Genomic DNA, 18,995 nt, shown 5'->3' on the forward strand with positions numbered 1-18,995 from the left:
TTAATGATTGACTGCAGGTGCTGGGGTTTTGGTAGTGACCATTCAGATAAGAGAGTTTTGGTTTAAAATAACTAGATCTTAGCAAATGTAATTTGTGAGATTCATGTGAGGCTCATTCTGCTTTCTCATTGGATTCTGATGGATGGATTGGAGAAATGTCTTAAGAAACAAAACACTAAATTATTACAACTTGGCTATTCATGTCCCATGTTTTTGTAATTAAAAATAAAACAACATTGCAATTATCTGTAGAAGTTTGATTTGATTTGAACATGTTTACAAACGACCCCTACACTACATGATGAGAAGCATGTACTTGTCCAAAGTGTTTCTATAGATGCACACAAGCTAAAGTCAGGTGTCAGTGTGGACTTCACTAATGGCTACAGTGCGTGCCTTATACTGTGCATAATATTGGCTCTTCTTTATTCTGTGGAAAGAGTTTTGAGGCCAGCCTCCTGGCTCCATGTTCCGACTAAATCATTGATAAATAATGATAGGGTTACATGAGATGAATCTATTATGGTCTGATATAATGGGCAGCAGTGCTAAGAGTCAAGTGCACGTGCCTTTGTGTGCTAATGCATTGTGGTTACTCTGCTTTTTATAGTGTTATAAAAAGCTGCCCCTTTTTTACTTATAATTTCTCCCACTTTATTATTAGGCCCTGTTTACTTGGCATTAGCCTGGATTCATGTTTACTTAACATTAGCCTGGATTAATTAGCCTCATGTTACCTTTACTGGTACACAAAGTTGTATGCTCTAAACATGAGTGAGTTAACCCTCTGATCCATGTGCAATGCAGGTTACTGAAGCAGGCCCTTTACAGTGGGTAAATGAGTCCACTGTAATTGCAAGAGTGCTCAGGGAATCTAATCTAATAACACAGTTTAGCAGTTTAGCACCTTGGTAATATTCACATGAATTTTTGGGCACACAGCTTCAGAACAGTTTTTTCCACATGAAAATGAATGGACAGCTAATGCACAGCCAACCCGCTCTCATTCCAAATGCATTTTAACCACATATCAGGCTCTTTTTTTCTGTTTGCGATCACTAAAATATTTTACAGTCAGATGCAGACAGCACACATAAGTCTAAATTCTATACAAAGGCTGTGTCAGAATGTCCACACTATTCCCTACATGGGGCACTATTTAGGGGTCACACCATTTTTAGTGGTGTCCGAGTGTCCAGTTGATGAAAAAGTAGTGCACTCACAATTTTCCACTATGCACCTTGTACATTGGTGGTCACTAGACTGGTCAATATAGACCACAGTGCTTTGCGAGAGTCAGAGAAAGAACCGCGGACAGCGATAGGAGTTTAACTGGACACAACACGACTGAATGAAGCAGATAGAAGCACTGATTTATCACACTGTTGATCCTGATTATAAATAAAATACTCTGAAATAAGCCAGTGCTTTGTAGGTGCTGGTGATGCCCACTTACCTTAGCTCAGACAAAAATAAAATAAAATGTAGTTCATTTACATGAGATGCAGCTTGACAAAAATGTGTATGATTATTGTTAGTCCATAAATATTTGTGTGCCAATCTGATCATTATTTATGACATAAATCAACTTTTATCAGAGTTTAGCTGACTTTTTTCACCCAGACCCAGTAACATGACCTAAAAGTAGTGAGATGTGTATGCAAATTGCTCTGTGAATGAGTGCACTATAGAGTCCACTAAAGAGTGCTGGGCTATGGAGTGAATGAAGAGTTAAGCACTAGGGCGGACATTCAGACAGAGCCATACTAATGCTTTTACAATATAGTATTATTTACTAGAATACAGTGTGGTGCAGGAGCTTTAATGGAGATTACTGAATAGACCAATAAAACATGCTTTTAATGCAAACTGGCATCTTACTCAATTGCAAATTTGGTAATTATTGAACTTTTTAATGAGATCAAGTTGTACATAATCATATCCACCGCTTCACATTCAGGCTTGAAAAGAATTAACAAGAAAAAATCAACATAAAGTTTTGATTGCCTTTGGTGCTTTTGTGTATTAAAAGTTACAAATAGTTGGACTGAAGCGGAAAGTTTTAATTTGTGTGTACATATTTAGTTAAATAATAAAAGAGTGTATTCAAAGAGTATTCACCCGCCCCCAGAAACAAAAGGAAGTACATTTTTGAATTAAGGCCATCACAAAATGCATCAGATCTGGTGAATAGTGACTACTTGTCTTTTCTTTCAGTATGAGACGCCAACCCAAAGAGCGGCCTGCCCCCAATAACCTCATGGTAAGTCAATCCAAGTCTTCTTTTAAAACTTAGCAGTGCAAAATATCCGCTTTGTCCGCTGTGCAAAAGCAGTTATCAGATACTTGCATTCCAACACACACATTATCGTCATTTTAAAACTTTTGTGATAAATTAGTGTGTTACATTAACGGTTGAGGTGCTCAGGTGAAGGATTCTTAAATTTAAAAATGATAATACATTTAAAGACTGAATGAAACCTGACATAAAGGGGTCAGTGGGAAAACCTTGGCTGCGCTTTGAGAGCTACTTCAGTAACTATTGATGAAATTCCATGCTTTGAATGTACCTCCATACAAAAGTCTCATCATTGTAGTTGAGTCAAATTAAGTTCAGCAGAAGCACAAAAGGCAAGCTTTGAGCGTGGAAGTGTGAAGCAGGCTGAAGGCTCCGGCTGTACCCATCATGCCATTCTGTTGTCTCCATTCACGCTCCACAACACCATAAACGTCATTACAACAAAGAGCTGTGAAGTTGTCAGCACCTCATATGGAATCTTTAGACCACTCCTGCAAGTGAAGCATTTGTACCAAAATGACTATGCAGTGCTGTTCAATCCAACGCATATCACTGATTAAGAAAATAAAATTGGAGAAAAGAGAAGTAAGTACAGAGAGGTGTGTACCAGTGGCAGTGAAAATGGCATCTTGAAAATAAGCGATTAAAGATTGCTGAAGCATGCACAAATCACTCCAAGTACAACTTTGGGTGAGTAAATGTTGAGGGGAAAAAACTATAACATGGTTAAAAGCTCTGAAAAGTCAATTTTGCAGTATAGGTCTGCTTTAAGATTTCAGGCATGTTGGATGGTGCTGTCATGACCTTGGACAGCACTGGGGCCTCACTTGAGAAGAGCTTATTGAGTGTTGGTGTGAAGGATGCTAACATGCCTCAGTCTCACACCAATTCCTCTGTGTGGTCCTCAACTACCATCTGTGCAGAGCTCCTGTTGTCACTGGCTCACATTAAAGAGATATAAGCTACAATAATGTAATGTAATATTGATTGCAATTTTTATGTCCAAAATTTTCTCAAAATAATGGTGAGCAATACATCAAAATCTTCTATAATGATTTTTTTGTGTGTGTATGTCAGAATGTTGAGTATATGGTCTAGAAAATGTAAAGAAATATACCTAAATAAATAAAATCATGCATTTATTTCATTACTGGTGTTTATATTTCTCAATAATACTTTTAAAAACACACATTATTCTTGCAGTAACCTCTCCACAGATCTAACCTGTATATTGGCACTGTGACATCTCCCTCTTATCTCAGTGGAGATTGAAATGTTTCACAGTATGCCACCTAACTTATCTAATAAACCAACAAAATCTTCATGGAGATAAAGGTGGCAGGCTCTAACCTGAAATGTGGCATAGTGCATCTTTGATGATCATTTTAACCCATTTCCGATGGATTGCAAATTATATGTTCTAGTTGTTTTTGTTATCATGAAAATTCAAAAATGTATAATGTGATATTAATTTATGTCAATATCATCCACCATCTCTAGTTAAAACAGAAATGGGCATGTCAATTATAATTTTTCAAATTGTCAGATCTTTTTAATCGAGAATTCAAACTTTGGCAGAAGATATTTGATGATTTTGTTGTGTTACATGGATCTGTCTCAAAATTTTTCCTGAAATTAAGATATTTTGAAGAATAAAAAAAAGAGGGGAACAAATATGATTCTTATCTTTGCCATGTGTCTCAGTCCAATAACAATTATTCCGAAACACTTAAAGCACCACTCCCCCTTCTCATGCTCACTGTGTGTGGCCGCCGCACTGAGAGACTCCATCTTGTTTGTCTCCTCATTTGAGTCTACAGCCGATCCCCCAGAGTATATTAAAAGCCTTTACCTATTCTATCTGTATGTTAATGTGCCTGCTAAACGCCTGCACTGCTCTCTTGCTCAGAACTGTGGCTCCGTGTGAGTGCACACATGTGCTGAGCAGGCCTCATCTTAAAGCAGTATTGGTTCTATGTGACCTTAGTCCTGATTTACCTCTATTTGTTTTCAATGGCTTATGCTGTTGAGAGCTTTTTATCTTACCTTGGGTGGTTCTGTAGAGGTGGTCATACCTGTGAGTGGTCAGTACTTGGATGGGAGACATCTGAGAATAGCAGATGCCACAGTGGGGCAGTAGTGGCTCTAGTGCAAACTGTTGTTCTTTGGCAAGACATTTCACCCACATTGTCAAATATGAACATAGTGCTTGCACGAGTGTTAATGGTGGTGGGAGGGGCTGATGGCACAGATTGGTACCTTCACTTCCGTCAGTGTGCCCTTGCGTTTTCTGTACTTGTCTTTTTCAGAGTCTAGTGTGTGTTTAGGGCCTAGCAGCGTCTTTTTACTGGACACACAAGGGATGCCTCAGGACTGCTCTGCAGACAGTACCTTTTGTCTGGTACTTCTCATGTACAGTTGTCCCTCCTTTTATCGTGGAGGTTACGTTCCAAAAATAATCCAAAATAAATGAAATCCGCGAAGTAGAAAACTTAATTTTGTTACAATTATTATATATGTTTTAAGGCTGTAAAACCCCTCTCCACATCACTTTATACACTTTTCTCAGACAGGCATTAACATTTTCTCACATTTCTCTCTTCTACTCTCAAAGTTCAAACCTTTGTAGATTAAAAAAATTAGCACAGTATTATAGAACAAAACCAAATACTATACTGTACTGTAAATAAAAATGATAGTTTTTAGAAATACTGTAACAAATAAAATTTTAATGATCAACAAGAAATGATTAATAGTGACTCAGGCATATTTCACAGTTCCTCTGACCGCGCCTCTTCGTCCTGGCACCGTTCCGCTGTACTATCTTGTAATTATCTTTTTCCACAAAGCTAAAGCAGACTCCAACCACATGATGGTTACAACCCTTTTTGCATCCTTGTTCAAACTTATTGCTGTTTTCGTCCTTATGTTATTTTCCTCCTCCTTTATGTGACGAACTGAAGATTCATTTATTCCCTAAGGGCTTCCTACAGTCGCGTAACCTCTGCCTTCACTCAGCATGTCCATGTCCTGCTTAAATAGACCAACATAGACAGTCACAGCTCGTCTTTATTCAACAACTTAACTCATCTCATCTCGTGCATGCCCTGTGCGCGTTCACTCTTGTTACATTTTTATCGGTGCGCTCCTCAAATGTGCTATACTGCAACAATACATAGGAAGCAATATTATTAAGAAAGTACATAATGTATCCAACATATACCGTAATAAATGAAATTCATTTTTAATAAAATAAGTACAGGAGACACGGCACGTCCCTTAGCCAATCAGGACACAGAACACGCGTGTTCATACACTGTAAAAAAAAAAAAAGCATGCAAAATTGCACACACAAAAAATCCGCAAAAGATGAACCGCGGTATTGTTATATTGTATAACAATAGGAACAGTATTGTATAACAGTATGCACTGTCGCCAAAAAGAGGAAGACTGAATGTGTTGTTCTTTTACCTTCCTCAGTACAAATATTGCTGTGGATTTTGTTACACATATTTTGATCTGTGTTTTTATTTTGTTTTAGATTTACAACAAAATAGAAGTTTAGAATTAAGCTTTTTACAGCTCAGTACAGCTCCATCTTGACTTTAAAGGAATTTGGAAAAAAGGACACCCCCTGGTTGAGATTCGCTCAGTGACAATGCTCTTGAGGAGAATAAACCTTTATGTAGCAGTATAAGGATGTTGTATCACTAGTCAACTTTAAGAAATTAGTTTAAAAATCGTCAGTATCTTAATAAATTGAGTTATTTCTATAACAACAGAAGGCCGTTGCTAGCCAATATCCATAAATGGGTTTTGAAAATGCATTGCTGTAACTGTACAAACTGACTTTCCTTCAAAAGTGTCTATACATATGATAGCAGAGTCTTTTAGACTGGCAGGCTCGTGTTATTCTGACAGAGCAGGGCAGTAGTAGAGATGCACACTAAGGTTAACAAAGATTAGTTAAACAAGTCTTTTGAGTATGTGTCACAAACTTTACAGAATGAAGGATGCTTGGAAACCTTAGTAATATTTATTTGTTGATGAAGAAAGCCACTCTTTTCTGTACTTGATTAGGATTTGATAGACGCTGTGTTTGTCCCTCCCCCCTTGGACTCCCCAGACAGTAGCCTTCACTCAGCCTTTTAGCACCCTTGTCTATTCACACAGGCCATTTCCTCTCCCCCTCCAACCCCAGGCACACCAGATGAGCCCCAGCCCGGGACAAAAGACAGGCCCTGCTCCGGCTGTCCCTCAACCCGGCACCTCCGCTCTTAAGGCAAATCAAATCATGCTTAGACCTACGCAAATACAAAATATGCAAGGTGATGAAGAAACTCATTTACAACAGGAAGCTTAGAAGGAAGAAACTAATTTACAACGGAAAGCTTAGAAGGACAGGAAAGCATAGGCTCCATAAGGAAAAGTGTGTGTATGTGTATGTATATATATATATATATATATATATATATATATATATATATATATATATATATATATATATATATATATATATATATATATATATTTACATTTACACTGCTTGGCTAAAAAAATAAAGTCACCACCAAAAAAACCCCCACTCTAATAGATCTAGATTTATTTCCATCCAGTGTTGCATTAATTTTTCACCAAGATCTTGCATTGATGATGGTAGAGTCTGACGACTGAAAGCCTTCTCCAGCACATTCCAAAGATTCTCAATGGGGTTAAGGTCTGAACTCTGTGGTGGCCAACCCATGTGTGAAAATTATGTCTCATGCTCCCTGAACCAGTCTTTCCTAATTTGAACCAGATGAATCCTGACATTGTCATCTTGGAATATGTCCGTGCCATCAGGGAAGAAAAAATCTATTGATGGAATAATGTGGTCATTCAGTATATTCACATAGTCAGTTGGCCACATTCTTTACCTGGTCCTTTACCAGAGGCCTGGGAGCTTGTGGGTTCTACCCAGTATATTTGCTGTTCCTAGTAATGCACTTTTCTGGACTGAGCTATCTGATTTCTTTCCTGGGATCTGCTGTAGCCACTCCTCCAGTTTAAGGGTCACTGTCCCGAGTGCTCCGACCACCAAGGGCACCACTGTTCCCTTTTTCTGATATTCACTTGGTACTGCCACCACAACTGCTTTGCTCTGTTTTTTTGCTCAAGCTCTGCTCCTGTGCTGCCAGGATGAGTGCCTCTGTGGTGTCCTTCAGACCAGCTCTTTCAAGCCATTGGTAGGATTTCTTGATATCAGTAACTTCAGTTATGTTCCGGTGGTACAGCCCAGATAAGGGCTTGTCCTTCCATGATGGTACCTCCAGCACCTCTTCCTCTGTGCTCTGCTGTCTGAGATATTCGTTGAGCATGTCATCTGTTGGGGCCTTGTCCTTGATGTACTTATAGATCTTGTATGTTTCATCCTGTATAGTGGATCTCACATTCACTAATCCTCGGCCTCCTTCCTTATGGCTCGCATACAGTCTCAGTAGCAGACATTGGTATCCCACGAGCAAATGAAGAGGAGATAAGGCCTGATATACCACACCAGACAAGGCCATGGTGCCAAGGCCCCTGAGACAATCCAGCGCATAACTGCAGGGTCCAAGTGGCAGGTCTCTAATGGTAAATGTATGGTAAAAGGAAGTAAGACTGGATCTGCTGGGCTCAGAATGTATTGTGTATATCGTATTGCATCGGTATAGTAGAATGGCTGTGTTTAGAAAAGGGCAGACTGATGTGTCTTTTTTACCTGTGCTGTGAGGATTGGTCACTGAAGCAACTCTTTATTTAACTCATGTCCCACTGAGGGAACAAGGCTCTCGTGTGGAGTAGTCCTGGATTCATTTGGGAGTTCTTTTACATGTTTTTACCGGGAAAACCAGAGCAGACAGATAGCAACCTGAAGAGGACAACTAAGCTACTGCTAACCACTCTGCCACCACGCCCTCTAGTCCTCGCTCTCACTCCTATTTCTGCACAGATGCAATAAATAAGTACCTCAGTTTTCCAGGCATCATAAACCACAGTGAAGCTTTATTTACAAAGTTTACCTTCATCATAGCATTTCTTTACTCATTGAGAAGAGAGGGTAAGTCCCAATTAGAGCTGAACGATTTGGGGGAAATTGCATCAATTTGATTGCAAATTTTTTGGACAAGCATTGTTTGTGATTCATGTTTTAATAACAGGATTCTGTTCATTTTAAACATATCTAGGAAACATGACAAAAAAGACTGAAATATAGCCATATCTGCACCACAGGGTTAAATATTTTATACCCACTTTATTTATTTTCAGGGAATTATTGTACTTCAAAAATTGCAGCCTTTGCTATTTGCGTCCATTTAAATTGCTTTTGCATTGATTGATTGATTGATTGATTTGAAACTTGTGATGGATCCTCCTGCATTAATTGGTTTTTCAAAAATCACTCTTTGCAAGATGGGTCAAATGCAGAAAAAATCTAATAAAATAATATTCCTATAAGGATACAAAATTACAGAAATACAAAAAATGTCCATATTTTAAAAAATACAGAAAAATGGTGAAAAAAGGTGAATAATTCAATAACATACTGTTTCAATTTTAAAAAGCACAGATATTTTGCCTCTTCCTACTTAGTAATTTTTTTATTTTATTTTTTTTTACTGTTGGCTCTGCTCCTTGTTTTCGTCTTATACCTTGTATGGAGAACTTTGACCATGCATACCGTCAAAGCACTGCCACAGAGTTAAACATTGCTGTTGTTCACACTTAGACTTTGGCTCTCCATCTCAGGCACTTTCTGTTCTACTATTATCCATCTGAGTGGACAACGGTTAGTGTTGTGGCTCATTACTTGTGAATATCCCACAAAGCCTCTGCATAGACCGCAGCAGAGAGCTGTTCAAAGTGGTATTAGACATGTGGGTCATTAAGTTTAAAGGGGAAAGAGCAGTCCCTGGAGGTGAGCTTGTCCGCTCCATGTTGACTTCCCTCTATGGCATTCTATACAGTACACTCAGACCAGTGTTACATTGTCCAGCGGGATCGTCCGATTAGCATGTAAATCTGTAAAGAGCTGTCCCTGCCTCACTCCTACAACACTGTTCTAATGAGGTGACGGCCACGCTCTTGTTATAATTGCCTCTAACTCCTTTTAATTTCTTGTGAGCATATTAATCATACATAGAGTTATTTAAAATGGCATAAATTAATCTTAGATTAAAAAGAGCCTTCAAACAATTAAAGACTGAGGTAGAATTTCCCCTGGGCGCAAGCTATTTCTACGAGTCTGCACTCAGGTGATTATCCCGTTTTGACGTGTCCACACGGTGATTAATGAAACTTTAAAATCAACCTGCCCTTTTGCCCCTGTCGTCCTGCTCCTGTCCTGCATTTGCCCAGTATCTGCCCCTCACCAGGGCACCTTCAATGCCCCAGCTAAGGAGGACTCAGTCACAAGTTAATAAGAGCCACAGTCAGGTAATTATAGGTCCATGCTGATGTGTGGCTGCTAACTGTAGTGCAGACAAATGAAACCCATTTAAGGTTGGCCTTGAAGGCCCCAGTACAAGTTTAAATTTAGTGATATGTCATTTACCAGCACAGTCAGATACAGTATATGTATTAAGAACCTGCTCACATTGAAATAAGACTCATGTGTTCATACAGAAAGTGTCTTGGTGACCTCCTGTTTGTGGACTTAACTTCTTTCATCCTCTTAAAAACAAAGCTCTTTCAAGCAAATATAATGTAATATACACATTTGTGTCCATGATCAATGTAACATCAATGATACATTTGTGTCATGATCCCTGCCAGTTCTGCCCCTTTTTTGCACCTCCCCACTCCCTCCTGTGTCCGAGCCTGAACCTGGGCAGAGATTTTTGGCTCCTCCTGTGCACACCTGGGGCTAATCACCAATCAACCACACCTGGGAAGGATAAGAGGAGCCAGGGCCTGACACCCAGCGCCAGATCATCCGCGTATCTTTGTGGTACTCCTTGCTTGGCTCCATTCTTGTTTTTGCACTCTTTGGATTTTAATTACTGGATATTCTTGCTCCTCACCAGATCCTGCTCCCTGGACCCACTCCGCTCTCACCAGATCCTGCTCCCTGGACCCGTTCCGCTCTCACCAGATCCTGCTCCCTGGACCCGTTCCACTGTCACCAGATCCTGCTCCTGGACCCGTTCCGCTGTCACCAGATCCTGCTCCCTGGACCTGCTCTGCCCTCCCGTTTCTGACCCTGTTCTTCCCCAACGGTACTGTCCGCCCTGTCTCTGACCCTGCTCCTCACGCTCTCACCTTGGACCATGGTACTTTCCCCGATTCACTGTTTGATCTACCGTCATTTTGCACTTCTGTTGTAAATAAACACTGTTAAACTATTCCCCGAGTTAAGACAGAACGATCTGGCCACAATAGACCAATCAGACTCGGGGCATTTCACGCATTTTCGCATCACGAGATACTAATTGGTCAACACGAACAAACTATCCGGACCCAGTTCAAGTGTAATCAGGCCCTGACCCAGCAGGTATCTCAGCTCTCCAACCAAGTTTCCGCTCTGCTCACTCTCCCGCCCTCAGCTCCCGCCGCCAGCGTCTCTGGGAATACTGCGGCGCCGCATCCACTGGAATCGATCTACCGATCCGAACCCATACTCAGGTCAGCCGAACCTCTGTTGGGGTTTCTTTTTTCAGTGCACTTCCATGTTCCAGCAGCTTCCAGCCAGCTTTACATCTGACGCAGCTAAAATATGCTATGTTTGTGGACTGTTGAGGGGGTGAGCACTCCAATGGTCAGAGGCTAAATTCTCGAACATTGTATTAGACAATTTTGTGAGCGAATTCAGACTGGTCTTCGACCACCCGCATTACCAGGCTGATGCTTCCCTCCACCTGCTAAGCCTTGCCCAGGGATCCAGGTCTGTGGCAGATTACACCATAGAGTTCTGGACACTGGCTGCGGAGGTAGGCTGGACTTAAAAGACAAGCTGGTTTCCCACAATGACCCACCTGACCTGAGATGCTTGATTTCCCTAGCTAACCGAGTCGACAATCGCTTGCAGAGTCGCCAGAGAGAGAGACGCCATTCGCCTGTTCGGAACGTGGTCCCCTCTGCTGCACCGTCCCTCGATGAGCCTAGGCAGCTGGGCCGAGCACACTTATCTGCTGAGAAACACCTACGAGGTCGCCAGGAGAGGGAGTGCTTATATTGTGGCAAACAGGGACATTTTCTTGCCTCCTGCCCGATTCGGCCAAAAGGGGGCACCCATCGGTAGGACTGGGACTACTAGTGGGTCAGCAAAACATCCCAGGAAAGAAAAATAATACATTTCAACTAGACGCTACTTTGTTTTTTCGCTTGGTTGCCCTACCCATTCTTGCCCTCATCGACTCTGGAGCAGAAGAGGATTTCCTGGACCAGCAGGTGGCAGAGCAGTTGGGGGTTAGGCTGGAGCCCCTCGAACGGTCCTTCATGGCTCTCGCGTTCAATGGGGAACTCTTAGCTAAAGTAACGCATGTCACTGAGCCCGTCACCCTTGTTTTGTCGGGCAATCCCCACGAGACTAGGCAGTTTCATGTCATTTCAGCCCCCACTGCACTGCTCATCTTGGGCCATCCCTGGCTGGTGGCTCCCGTCATTGACTGGGCTAGGGAAAAGGTTTCGGAGTGGAGTCCCTCTTGTCAAGCCAAATGTTTGCAGTCTGCCCTGTCACCTGCTGGGGGTGCCAGTGCCATTACTACTCTCCCTCCAGACGAACCAGATCTCTCCTCTATGCCTGAAGAGTACCATGATCTCCACAACATTTTCAGTAAGAGTCGGGCACTTTCGCTTCCTCCCCATCACCCCTATGACTGCGCCATAGATCTATTGCCCAGTGCCACCTTGCCCTCCAGCTGTCTCTATAATCTCTCCAAACCAGAAAGGGAGACTATGGAGCTATACATTCGGGACTCCCTAGCCGCTGGTATCATCTGTCCGTCCTCCTCCCCTGTGGGCGCCGGATTTTTCTTTGTTGCCAAGAAAGATAAAATGCTACAACCATGCATCGATTACAGGGGTCTCAACAACATTACCATGAAAAACAAATACCCTCGACCTCTCACCAATTCCGCCTTCACGGCACTCCACGGAGCCACCATCTTCTTCAAGCTCGATCTTCGAAATGCATATCACCTGGTGCGCATACGGGAAGGGGATGAATGGAAGACCGCTTTCAAGACCCCCTTAGGACACTTCGAGTACCTAGTCATGCCATTCGGATTAACCAATGCTTCAGCAGTCTTCCAGGCTCTAATCAATGACGTTCTTCGAGACTTCCTTAATTGTTTTGTCTTTGTGTACCTTAATTACATTTAGATTTTTTGCCGCAGGAACAGTCACCGGAGGAACACCAGCACCATGTACGCCAGGTCCTTCAGCGTCTGCTGGAAAACAAGCTCTACGTTAAGGTTGAGAAGTGTGAGTTCCATGCAGATAAGGTCAGTTTGCTGGGGTTCATCGTGGGGCGTGGACAGGTGAGAGCTGACCCAGAAAAGATTAAAGCTGTAACTGTAAACAACTTCAGAGATTTATCGGGTTCACCAATTTCTACAGGCGGTTTATCCGGGACTTTAGCCGCGTCATTGCGCCTCTCACTAAACTCATTTCTCCCACCAGACTGTTCAATTGGACCCTGTTCACCTCAGCCCCGATCCTACACCAGCCAGACCCCTCTCACCAGTTCATCATGGAGGTTGACGCCTCAGACACCGGTGTTGGAGCTGTCCTCTCCCAAAGGTTTGAACCTCACAACCGATTGTTTCCCTGTGCCTTTTTCTCTCGCCGTCTGACCCCAGCGGAGAGCAACTATGATGTGGGGGACCAGGAGCTGCTGGCAGTCAAACTTGCTCAGGAGGAATGGCATCCTACATCCAGTCTGCCAAACGCCTCAATTCCTGACAAGCCCGCTGGTCCTTATTCTTTACCGGATTCAATTTCATCCTCACCTACCGCCCGGGATCCCATAACGTCAAACCAGATGTTCCAGATCCTGTCCACTCCAAGGTACTGGAATGGGTCCACTGCTCTCGGTTCGCCTGCCATCCAGGAGCGTACCGCACACTCTCCCTCTTGAGGCGTCACTTTTGGTGCCCCACCGTGGACAGAGACACCAAGGCCTATGTCTCAGCGTGCCAGGTGTGTGCCAGGAGCAAAGCCTCCCACTCGCCACCTTCCGGTCTGCTCCAACCGCTCGCAGTCCCGAAACGACCGTGGTCGCATGTGACAGTGGACTTTGTGACAGGCCTCCCACCGTCCCAAAGTAACACAGTCAACCTCACTATTGTTGAGGCACATTTCGTCACGCTTCCTAAGCTCCCGACTGCCAAGTAGACGGCCGACCAAATCACTAATCACGTGTTCCGACTTCACGGAATCCCGTTGGACATAGTCTCAGACCAAGGAACCCAGTTCACATCCCAATACGCTCCCAAATATCAGCCAGGTCAGTCGGTCTGGCTCGCCTCCAAAACATCCCACTCAAGACAGACTCCTGGAAACACTCTCCTCGCTTCCTGGGCCCCTTCAAGATCACTAAAATCATCAACCCGTCCGCCATACAGCTGCAGCTTTCCCTCCGCATCCACCCTACCTTCCACGTGTCCCAAGTTAAGCCTGTCCATACCAGTGACCTATTGGTACTCCTTGCTTGCCTCCGTTCTTGTTTTGCGCTCTTTGGGTTTTACTTACTGGATATTCTTGCTCCTCGCCAGATCCTGCTCCCTGGACCCGCTTCGCTTTCACCAGATCCTGCTCCCTTTACCTGCTCTGCCCTCCCGTTTCCGACCCTGCTCTTCCCCACTGGTACTATCCGCTCTGTCTCTGACCCTGCTCCTCACGCTCTCACCTTGGACCACGGCACTCTCCCCAATTCACCATTTGATCTACTGTCATTTTGCACTTCTGTTGTAAATAAACACTGATAAACTATTCCCCAAGTTCTGTCTTTTTGGCCCCCCTTGCCCATCGTTACGAGAATTTGATCTGAATGTTGACTAAGTTGGACCAACATTAAGGCTAAGGTACACTTTACTGTCTACACTTTACAGAAAACTAGCCACTCAGCCACTGTGCTGCTATATAGCAGTGGTCCCCAACCACTGGGCCGTGGACCGGTACCGGTCCGTGGATCAATTGGTACCGGGCCACCAGCCATCCAAGAAATAATTAATTATTTCCATTGTATGTATTATCTGAGTCTGAACAATCGTTTATTTTGAAAAATCTTTTATTTTGAAAAAAAAAAAAGATTCTCTTGGTTACATTTCCGTCACTTGAGCGCTGACAACGTAACCACTTAGCGTTCCGACAGCCTGTGCAGGCCGTCGCGTAAAAAGACGAGACTGGATATAAAGATCCGCGCGTAAAATTACGCACGTGTATTGCGTAATTTTTTATTGTGTTTTAAACATGACGAAACGGACAAAACAAAGGAAGTACGCGACCGAGGACACTGTGGATGTTTGTACAAGTTAAACTAGAGGCATCTCGGACCCGGAGCGGTTCGTGAAGATCTCATGGTGGACTCAGGAGTAGAGGGACCTTATGTTTTGATGGACTGGATGTTCCTGATCGGTAAGCGTGGTTTATTCTGCTATTAACTTAATTGTGGGTCAAATGTGTATCATGTGTAATCATTAGCATTAGCTAATGCCAATCTGCGCCCCCCAACCACCACCAATCATCACGCACACACCACTTGGGTGAAGTGTCTTGTCTAAGGACACAATGACAGAACTAAGGACACAATGACAGAAATTGGTCCGAGTGGGACTCGATCCTCCAACCTTCGGGTTCTAACCACTGAGCCACTGTACAATCATGTACAGTGTGTTCTTAGTTTCCAGTGTATGTTTGTTTACATTTTGAAGTGTGTGTGTGTTTGTTCACTGTTTGCAGTGTGTGGTTTGTAAATATATATTTATTTTGACCCATACCACTAGTTTTGGCTGTATTTTATATACAAATATACATTTTATATTGTGTTTTGATATGATATATAAATGTACAGTAATAGAGCAGCTGGGTGTGCAGATACAGATTCATCTCAGTGTGAGTTTTCAGTAGAGCCCTCACTGATGTCTGTGGGTTGACACATTCAAAAGTTATTGCACTTTTTCCAAACGTTCTCCAAATGCCTTCATTCGGATAGGCTTGGAGAGGCCTGGACTTACTCATGATAAAATGATTGTAAAACTCTCATTTTTATAGGTATTGACCTCAAATTTGAAATGTAAGTGGTCAACAATCTTGTCAGTTGAGATATAGTGTATTTTTGGCCCCAGCTACCTACTGCAGCTTTCTACACCTTCATTTTCACAAAAAAGTTTTGGCGAGGATGAGAACAATTTTTTTTTATGTGTGTTCCACTTGTGCTCCACTTGTGCTCCAAGTGTATAAATGCTCAGCAGACAACTTACAGTGATTCTGACACCTGTGGGTAAAATTATAGGGTGTTACCTTTACAAAGACCCCAAACTAGTGGGGGGTGAAGGGGTTTTTAACCCACAAATTAGCAAAATGAGTAACCCCCCCCCCCCCCCCCATCCCGGTCCACGGTAAAATTTTCAAGTGTTGGCCGGTCCGCCGTGATAAAAAGGTTGGGGACCACTGCTATATAGGACAAACACGTCTAAAAGTTTAACTTTGGCTGTTTTTACTGGCATGATTTATGCCACATGCCCTCCCTCTATTCAAGATCACTTTTTGATTATTGCGTTTTTAGCATCAGTACTTTTGCAGAATTACTATTTTGGTTTGGATGTGCACATTCTCTGAAATCTAAATTATTGGCATCAATATTTGGACTGAAAACCCTTGATCATTGTTTGAGACCTTTTATTTGGAAATAAAAAAGGTCATATTGTCATTACCATTGGATGTCACTGATTGTTGATAGTCTTAATATTGGATTGTCTGCTGTCTCTCCTTGTCTGGTGATGGTTATGTCCTGTACAGTGACACCATCCCAGAGATCTTTGGTACCTCAGACCTGTCTGTCCGAGGTGCTCCTGTGGCCGAGTTAATGTCCACTCTAAAGGTTGGACGCGTGGGTTTGGATGTCTTCTTCCTCCTGTATCCGAGTGTGCGGAGGAAAGGACACATGATGGATGAGAGGTGGGGGCAGTTACAGCCCTGGAGCGCGCTGTCTACTCCGTCGCACTGAACGCAGAGTAATTAACCTCAGACGAGCTCACCCCCGCTGCCCATTAGAAGGACAACACGATTGATGAGCCACCCTCTGGTCTTGTACAATGTCTACGGGATTAGCAAGAGGTGCACTACCGTCACTTTATAAATGAAAAGTTCACTACAACATTGCAACGTACATAAATTAAAAAAAAGTACAGATGCGATTTAATCGTTATCTTATTTTAAAATAGAGGCCAGAAGTTTCCCTGGAGGTGAAATCTGGTGCATCTCCTCCATGTCCTACTTTTGGTTATTAATTTGTCGTTGTCTGCATGAGTTTGACGCCCGTGGCATTTTTAATGTCAGACGCTTGATAACAATAGGCCACTGCTTCCATTAAGTGAAAGGTGGAGTGTCACCAGGACAGCATCATCAGGTAATTAATAAGGCTGTGTGTGGGCACCACTGTTTTTAGCGTTCTGTGTTTAGACTTTTAGATTACATGTTTGAAACTTTGGTGTCATCTGTTTGAAATGCAATGATTTAAGAGCTATTTCAATACACAGTTTGCTGTGTAACTGTCAGATTGCAGGTTAAAAGTTACACTATTCTCTAAGCAGACCAATGAGCATCAATGATGCTCATCTATAGTGCGTTAACTACATTTTTTTATTTATTTTATTCACAAAACAAAATGACATACACTGTCTGGCCATAAGTCGCCACCAAAAAAATGGTTGCGCACTATTTCGTTGGACTTCCTTTAGTTTTGATTACAGCACGCATTCGCTATGGCATTCTTTCGATAAGCTTCTGCAATGTCGCAAGATTTATTTCCATCCAGTGAGAAAATGATGTCTCATGCTCCCTGAACCACTCTTTCACAATTTGAGCTTGATGAATTCTGGCATTGTCACCTTGGAATATGCCCGTGCCATTAGGAAAGAAAAAATGATGGAATAACCTGGTCATTCAGCAAATTCAGGTAGTCAGCTGATCTCATTCTTTGAGCACATACTGTTGCTGAACCTAGACCTGACCAACTGGAGGAGGCTTGTACCTATTTGTTTAGTTAAATCCAGGTGGCAACTTTTTTTGGCCTGGCAGTGTATTAGTGCATTAAACTCTGCTCATAAAAGAGCCCCAAAAGTGTTCTATTTGCTCCATGGTGAAATCTAAAGGTGTTATAGTCATTATAATGCTGATGATAAATGAGAAAGTTTGCTCAAACTTTGTGTTGGTGTGGTCTGCCGTCACTAGGCAACAGAGCCTGGCATTGTCTGGTTGCTCTGATTGGCTGCTGTTAAGTTCATTACAAGCAACAACTGCAGATATTCAACATGCTGGTACCTTATTATTTTCTGTTTTGGAGCTGTTTTGGACAGTTGTACTGTCAGGGGTGCAACATAAGGGGTGCAAATAATCGATTATTGGCCACACCTCTACAAATTTATATAGAATATATTTTAAAATCACCTGTCAGTGTGCATATATCCGAAAGTGTCTGAGACTGTACAAAGGGACTTTAGATGCAAATTGTTCTATTTGTGATAACTTGAGTTTGGAGTTTACATTTCTACATTTTTACATCTTCCAAAAGTACTTATTTCCATTTGTCCTTTCATGGCATATTAAAATGTTTTGTTTCTTTTTGAGTGTTAGTTGCTTTTTGCTGCGTTTGTCTCTCTTCCTCTCCATAATTGTCCTCTGCAGCTGATTCCTCTAGGTTAACATGTTAGTTAGAGCAGACACTCACAGCCTCTTGTAGTGGACAGGTTGCTCTCAAATCACTGTTGACAAGTCCATTTAGGCGTCAGCTCTTCGCTCTTGTCCATGTAATGAACAGTGAGAGTGGACAAATCAAAGTCTTCTCCCCTCCTCTGCTCTGGCCCATTCAGCAGCTCCACCCCTGCAACCTTTGACCCCCGTGTGGTTCATGACCCCGGCCCCAATTGAAGGCAGGTCCGTGAAATATCAGATGTGACGTCTGTGTTGGGCCCATTGGTGGGATCAACTGCAAAGAGGGTTTTTCAGTTTGCTCTTTGGAATTAATATTAAGAAAGAGATCTAAGAGCCAAAAGCCTATGAAATATCAAAGAACTTAAAGGAGATATATTGTGCTTTTTCTGATATATGAAAATGTATCTTTTGTTCATTTTATTTTGCAATTTTGATCAAGAATGATTACAATAGAAGAAGCAATATTGACTTTGGTTCAAAACTTATTTCCAACCATACTGATGTCCCTGCCTATGGATTGATACTATCATAGATTTTTTTTTTATATTCTATTTTACACTGTTGAAGCCTAAGTGTATCTCTGTTTTTGGTACTGAGCAGTGAGTATGTATGGGGGTATGAGGAAACTGGAATTTTCAGAGCAATGGCGTCTTGCGTGTAGGACAACAAGCATGAATTATTTTGAATACAACTTTGAGAGAGTGAGTAATGGGAGAAGCCATGGTCAGCATGGTTAAAGCTCATAAAAGTTGATTTAGCTTAATATCTCCTTTAAACATCTGAAATTGGCAGTCAAATGTAG

The 18,995-nt window shown here is 42.3% G+C and overlaps 1 protein-coding gene across 2 annotated transcripts in view; it reads left to right on the forward strand.

The window, feature by feature from the left end:
* The window catches only part of map2k5 (mitogen-activated protein kinase kinase 5), a 104,240-nt gene that overhangs the window by 78,315 nt on the left and 6,930 nt on the right, over positions 1-18,995 (forward strand). For both annotated transcript variants that reach the window (XM_033991663.2, XM_055231298.1), the window contains one exon: positions 2,218-2,263. In XM_033991663.2, the coding sequence (XP_033847554.1) occupies positions 2,218-2,263 (46 nt within the window). The remainder of the gene's footprint in view (positions 1-2,217; positions 2,264-18,995) is intronic.

Source organism: Periophthalmus magnuspinnatus, chromosome 3 (genome assembly GCF_009829125.3).
Source record: "Periophthalmus magnuspinnatus isolate fPerMag1 chromosome 3, fPerMag1.2.pri, whole genome shotgun sequence".
Classification (NCBI taxonomy): domain Eukaryota; kingdom Metazoa; phylum Chordata; class Actinopteri; order Gobiiformes; family Gobiidae; genus Periophthalmus; species Periophthalmus magnuspinnatus.